This window comes from Gekko japonicus, unplaced genomic scaffold, assembly GCF_001447785.1.
Source record: "Gekko japonicus isolate JY-2015 unplaced genomic scaffold, Gekko_japonicus_V1.1 scaffold83, whole genome shotgun sequence".
NCBI lineage: Eukaryota > Metazoa > Chordata > Lepidosauria > Squamata > Gekkonidae > Gekko > Gekko japonicus.
The window spans coordinates 844,546-851,813 of NW_015168655.1; the positions used below are offsets into that span (position 1 = coordinate 844,546).

The window sequence follows — 7,268 nt, forward strand, 5'->3', positions numbered from 1 at the left end:
GTTATGTTTTCATATCATGGATAATGTAGACTTACCAATGCTTTCAGACTATGCCCACTGAGATGCTTGCTGGACGCTACTAACCCCCCTCCCTGAATTGTCCTCTATACCTGGAGCCTAGGGAAAAACCTCTTGCCGACATTTTATGTAGTGTTTATTCCTTGTCTGACTGATAAATTATCTTATATGCTATCAGACACCAATCCTTTTATATCTAATAAGATGGCACTTTTTGCTCTGGCAGCAATGAAGATCAGAGAAAATATGGTAATAAAAGATATAAATAATAACAGTTAGATATTAGAGACGTATAAATTTTAAATCGGTACATTTTACATTATGTTTGTACATTTCTGATTTTTTTAAATTTTACATTTTATCAGAAATGGATTGTAAAGGCCTATGGCCATATACAATAAAGTTACTCTACCAATGTAGACTTACCAGGCTGTTTCAACTGACATATATAGAACTGACTTATAATGAATAATGAGTTCTGTTTTGGGAAAGGCAGCCTTTTGGTGGAGTGACGGGGAAGCCAAATCCATTTAGCTGCATGAGATAATGCATGAGGAAGATATCTCGAATGACTGAATTATCCTATTGAGTGGTTCCAGGGTTTGGAACAGCTGGAGCAGAGCAGTTTAGCCTCAAGCACTCTTGCCTACCTCAAACACAGATTTCAGTAGTGGGTTGTTATAAATCTTTCCATGCTCTTTGAAACTCTTTGGTGGTACCGTAGTCATTTCTTTGTGTCTAAATTTAACTTTTGACAGGAGCTTGGTTATTTTCTACTGCAAACAGGGCACACATGTCAAGCTTGTATTTACACAATTGGACCAGAATGAGTTTATAGGTTGGTGCAGCGATGGCACGATGGTTTCCTTGCTCTGCCAGGACAAGGAGGAGGAGCCTGGCGCTCCTGGATTAGCATGAAGAATGACAGCCGGGAAAGACACAGCCTGAAGATGCCAGTTCTCCTGGGATTGTGCGTGAGATCTTTGCTTTCGTGTTGTGCTAGGTAGCTGGGATTATGGCTGCTTTTGATTCTGGCAAAGAACAGTGCAGTGAATTAGATGTACTCATTCAGTCCCTTCTATCTTCAATAGATTGTTTTTCAAACACCATTGGGCTTTAGGGGAAAAGCTTGAAAGCTTTGCCCTAGTTAGCAAGCACTGGTCTGTTTTGATTGTGGTTTTTAAGACATTGAGCTAAGTAGGAATATGATTTATTTTTTGAATTTTGTTCTTGGCAGTTATGCAGTGTGGCTTCATTAGGGGTACAAGATTATAAGCGTTGTCTCCATTTTAATAGCTTCCTGTGTAAAGCTGGCACTATCTGGAGAGACTCCGCAGAAGCTTGGGTGAAACAAGTGAAAGCTAGTCAGCGATTACCAAGGCTGCTGAGGTTCAGAAGAATCCTTCCCGGATTCAGATACATTTGCAAGTCACCCGGGGGAGCTTTGGTGATTTGTGTATATGGAATCATGCTCTAAAAGCATATCTTGATGCTTTAGTATTATTTCTTGTGGTGAGGTGCACTGAGAGCCCTGGAGAGTCAGTACAAGGAGTCAGTTTTATTTAGAGCAGCCACTGTTCAAGGCTTTGTCCTTCCTTGGCTATTGCTAGATATTAATCAGTGGGGAGTAGTTAGTTCACCTGGGAGCCATGCTTATGTCAGCAATTGGCAATTGTCAGCTTAGTGGACCTAAGAAAAATCAGTTTGTTGAAGAAAATGATGCTGAGGATATGCAAGAAACCTTAAAATATCGTTCTTCATTCAGACTATACAGTGTTCAGCTCAGGGTTCAGATAATAAATCAGAGTGGTTGGGAAAAGAGTCTTAGGCTGTGGTCACATGGTCATTTTGATCGGGTTTCACCGCTGTTCCCTCTCGCATTTAAAATTGCTGATCAGACGCCCACACCTGTCTCCTGCACCAAAGTGGGCTCACTCGTGCAATCCTCCTGGTTGCCTAGCGAGTTTTCCAACACCAGGAAAATCAACTACTTTCCGGGTACTTGCGCTTTGAATCTGCAATTTGCCTATCTGGACAGTCATCTCTTGCAATGATTGCGATTAGGTGGTCTGAACGGTCTTCCGGTAGTTGTTTTTTTGTGTGTGTGTGAGTTTTACGACTTGGGCGGCGTGGCTGTCTGGACAGTGCCTGGAGCATTGCTGCGCAAAAAAATCCCCAATCAAATCTACAGTGGGAACAAATCGCGGTACACTTGCCATGTGACCACAGCCTCAAATAAATTAGCTTGATACGATGCAGACTTGTGAAAACTGGTGGAACATTGTCAATGGGCTGTGAATCACAACCCGATTTAAAGTACAAAAATGCCAGCATTTTAATATTTACATATATTCAGGTAATCTCTGTTTCAGTACTGGAAAGTCATTAGGCTGGATTATCAGTTTTTAATGCAACAATAACAAGCAGTTGCTGTCCATTTCATGTATATGCTATGGATGTTTTCCAGTGAACATCAGGTTTTTTTGCAGCAGGATGCCTGTAGTTTGTACAACAGAAAATCTAATTCTTTCTCCACATTGCTAAAATGTGGTTCCTCTAGTGAAGATCAATCCAAAAAGAGACCTCCCATCTTAAAAGACCATAAACAAAAAGAAGAAAAGCCAGGGAGACGCTATAATATGCACAAAACTATTGTATATAACAACACACTTATATAAATGTGAAAAGCATAATAGATATAGATATAATTAGCAAAAGATCAGATATATACAAACTCCATAAAATACAATATAGCAGGTGAATATCAGATTAAATAATCAGGTAAGTTAACAGGTAAGTGTAAGTAACAGGTAAGTTAACAGATAACAAAGGTTCCGGATTCTCTCTTCGCTTTGTAGGTCCCACTTCCTCAGAAGTAAACTTCCTTAACACAATACAAGTCTGTTGTTCTATTCTTCCATTGGGTGATGTAGTATCAAACTTACATATCATAACATCTTATAGTACAGCATTCATTCATTCATTCATAATGTCGGGCACCAATCATAACAGCAAATGTTTCCCAAAGCTAGAGTTAACCTGATATTCACCTGCTATATTGTATTTTATGGATTTTGTATATATCTGATCTTTTGCAAATTATATCTATATCTATTATGCTTTTCACATTTATATAAGTGTGTTGTTATATACAATAGTTTTGTGCATATTATAGCATCTCCCTGGCTTTTCTTTTTGTTCTTCTAGTGAAGGACATTAATTAGGTTACTGAGTGTAGTGATCTGAGTGCAGGCACGGATCTGGGAGACCCATGTTTGAACACTCTCTCTGCCAACGATGCTTGCTGGGTGACCTTGGGCCAGTCACACACTGAGCCTAACCTACCTCAGAAGGTTAATGTTAGGATAGAATCGAGGAGAAGAGAACAACATGAGCTGCTTTGGATCTCCATTGGGGATAAAGGTAGGGTATAAATGAAGTAAATAATTAAATCATTTCTGTGACATTAATGGTAACAAACAGCACAACATCTACATAGCCATTCCTGTGCAAGACTTTTAGTATTGTGATTGCTAATGCTGTTGTTTATTATTGCTTTAAACGACTTAGGCCAGTTTGGTGTAGTGGCTAAGTGCGCGGACTCTGATCTGGGAGAACCGGGTTTGATTCCCCACTCCTCCACTTGCACCTGGCTGGATGACCTTGGGCAAGCCGTAGTTCTGATAAGAGCTGTTCTTGAAAAAGAGCAGTTTCTGTCAGAGTTCTCTCAGCCCCACCTACCTCACAGGGTGTCTGTTGTTGGGAGGGAAAGGAAAAGGAGTTTGTAAGCCACTCTGAGACGCCTTTGGGTAGTGAAGGGCGGGGTATAAATCCAATCTCTTCTTCTTCTTCTTCTTCTAGGCATGGACGTGCTCATCTAGCTTTTAAAGCAGCAGAAAAGAAGGCTACTGTTTTCCCAGTGAAGCCCTAACAGGCCTTCTGGCCTTTATTATATGTAGTCCTTTGAAGGCTGAGGTTTCCCTGCACTAGGGTTGCCACCCTCCCTGTAGCACCTGGAGATATCCTGCTATTACAGATTTATTTATTTATAATTAAATTCCTAACCCGCCCTCCCCGCGGACGGGCTCACAATCAAGGGCACCATCTGCCAAATATAAAACATTAAAAACAGAATAAAACAACTATGTTTAGCAAAAATAAAGTGTTCAGTGATGTTGATCATTCGATCGAATCAACATGGTGACCTGTGGGTGTTACCCAAAAACTCAATTCAGCGGTACCGATCCATCGCGATACTGTGGCTCGATCTTTATAATGGGCCACCCCATTACCTCATTGTTACCATGAAATAGTTGTTGGTGGCTCCTAATTGAAAGCCTGGCAGAAGAGCTCCGTATTACAGGCCCAGCGGAACTGTGAGAGGTCCCGCAGGGCCCTGATCTCCTCCGGGAGCTCGTTCCACCAGGTAGGAGCCGCCACTGAAAAAGCCCTGGCCCTGGTTGCCACAAGCCTGGCCCCCTGGGGCCTGGGATCACTAATCGGTGTTGAGCCCCCGACCGTAGTGTTCTCTGGGGTACGTATGGGGAAAGGCAGTCCCTCAGGTATGTCGGACCCTGGTCATATAGGGCTTTAAAGGTAAGTACCAGCACCTTGAAGTGAATTTGGAATGCTATTGGCAGCCAGTGCAGTGCTTTCAGCACAGGCTGGATGTGCTCCCATCGAGGGAGACGCATCAGGAGCCTGGCCGCAGCATTCTGCACTAACTGCAGCTTCCAAATTTGTGACAAAGGTAACCCCATGAAGAGAGTGTTACAGTAGTCCAATCTCAAGGTGACCGTTGCATGGATCACTGTAGCCAGGTCATTGCGGTCGAGGAAGGGAACCAACTGCCAAATCAGCCGAAGGTGGTAAAAGGCCGAGCTGGCAGTGGCTGCCACCTGGGCCTCCATAGTTAAGGAGGAATCCAGGAGCACTCCCAGACTCCTAACCTCCGACGCTGGCACCAAAGGCACCCCATCGAAGGTTGGGAGAGGGATCCCCATCCCCAGACCACCCCAACTCAGGCACAGGACCTCCGTCTTCGCTGGGTTTAGTTTCAGCCAGCTCAGTCGAAGCCAACCAGCCACGGCTTGCAGTGCCCAGTTCAGATCTTCTGGGCTGGAGTCCAACCGGCCACCCAACATCAGATAGAGCTGGGCGCATATAGATGTTAAACAACATCGGGGAGAGCACTGCCCCCTAAGGCACACCGCATTCAAGCGGGTGTCTTCGGGACTGCTGTTCCCCTAGCACCACCCTTTGTCCCTGACCCTGGAGAAAAGAGGCAAGCCATTGAAGGGCAAGCCCCTGTATTCCCGCGTTGGCGAGGCAGTGGGTCAGCAGCTGGTGGTCGACCGTGTCAAACACGGCCAACAGATCTAACAACAACAGTACTGCCACACTGCCTCGATCCAGATGCCTCCGGAGGTCATCAGTAAGGGTGACCAGCTCTGTCTCTGTCCCATGCCCCGGGCAAAAGCCGGACTGGAAGGGGACTAAGGTGGAAGCATAATCCAGGAAACCCTGTAGCTGTATCGCCACCGCCTTCTCAATTAATTTGCCCAAATAGGGCAAATTGGAAACCGGACGATAGTTGGCCAATTTAGCCAGATCCAGTGATGGTTTATTCAGGAGGGGGCGGACCATCACTTCCTTGAGTGCCCCCAGGAATCGCCCCTCAGAGAGGGACTTGTTGACAATCTCCCTTAGGGCACCTCGAAACTCCTCGTGGCCTGCTGGAAGGGCACGGATCAAGGCTGCATGTGGTTGGGCGCACAGATACGAGCAATATGTCAACTTCCTCCAGGCTGAGTGGGCTAAAACAATCCAAACCCAGAATCGAAGACGTGCAGGGGGCCTCGAGTTCACTCACTGTTTCAACTGTGGCGGGGAGATCGTGGTGGAGCGCCAAGACTTTATCCGTGAAATAGCTCGCAAATGCCTCACAGCCAATATCCAATTCCCTAGTGTTTTGCCTGTCCTGTGACAGCGCTGTTAAAGACAGAATTGTTCTAAACAATTGGGCTGGGCGTGAGTTCATGGACGCAATCGTGGCCACATAGAATTCTCTCTTAGTGGGCTTGGTTGCCATCTCATAGGATCTCATAAACGTCCTATAAGATGCTCTTGTTGCCTCATCGTGGGCATGGCGCCACCGTCTCTCTAGCCATCTTAGCTCTTGCTTCATTAGTTGCAACTCCTGGGTGTACCAGGGAGCCAGCCTAGAGTGAGCGTGAAGAGGGCACCGGGGAGCAATCTTGTCGATGGCTGTGGAGACCCGGCTATGCCAGTCCTCCACAAGTTCATCCAACAAGCCGCCAGGGGGCCTTGGATCCCACAGAGCCATTTGAAGCCGCTCTGGGTCCATTTGGCTCCACGGGCGAGCTAAAATCTGCTCGCCACCTAAACAGGGTTGGGGTGGAACATTCAGATGGCATAGTGGTCCGACCATGATACTGCTAATGCAGTAATCTGGTCCACTATTACTTCAGCTGCGAAATCGAGCGTGTGCCCAGCCCGGTGTGTGGGGGTTGATATGAATTGGGAGAGTCCCAGTGCCATCATGGACGATACTAGGTCCACTCAGGGCCGGCCCGAGGTTTTTTTTTGCATCCTAGGTGAAGTTACCTTCTGTTGCCCCCATGCCCAGTTACGGGGTTGCCAGCCTCCAGGTGGGGCCTGGAGAGAAGGAAGTCCAACTTCTCTCCCCCTTTGGAGAGGTGGGGAGGGGAGTCCTGGGTCAAGCCCGTGCGCCACCCCAGACCCTCGGCTGCCTCCCCTCCCATCGGCCCCCGATCTACTGCAGGTTTACTCGGAAGGAAGTCCCCCATCATGCCACGGGACTCATTCCCAGGAAAGTGCCCTCTTAGGACTGCAGCTGCGATGCATCTGAATGCCAAGAGGATCTGGGGTGGAGGTTCCATTCACTTGCATTTTAATTTTTTGGACAAAACTCCCCTCAAGGAGCAAGCCCGAGCCAAGTGGACATTGCGGGTGACTCCGAGGGTGCTATTGAAGTGGCGCCGGCCCCTTTAAGAGAGCAGCCAGGCGGCAGGAGGGGAAGGGGGGAGAGGCGATTCTGTTGCGAGCCAAAGTGTAGCTGTTTGTTTGGTGCGAGCCCAGAAGCTGCTGGGAGCCTTTCGGGGGGGGGAGAGGGCGGCGAGCAGTCTCTGCCCCGCCGGAGCCGTGGCAGCAGCAGCGAGATCTTCCGAGCTTGAGAATGAGGAGCTCAAAGTTGGTGCGCTGCAAAT

The 7,268-nt window shown here is 46.9% G+C and overlaps 1 protein-coding gene across 1 annotated transcript in view; it reads left to right on the forward strand.

Moving 5' to 3' along the window:
• The first annotated feature begins 854 nt into the window (after positions 1-854).
• AKAP6 (A-kinase anchoring protein 6) overlaps positions 855-7,268 on the forward strand; it is a 325,414-nt gene continuing 319,000 nt past the window's right edge. The window contains exon 1 of the mRNA XM_015415204.1: positions 855-988. Within this exon, the coding sequence (XP_015270690.1) occupies positions 933-988 (56 nt within the window). The 5' untranslated portion in view covers positions 855-932. The remainder of the gene's footprint in view (positions 989-7,268) is intronic.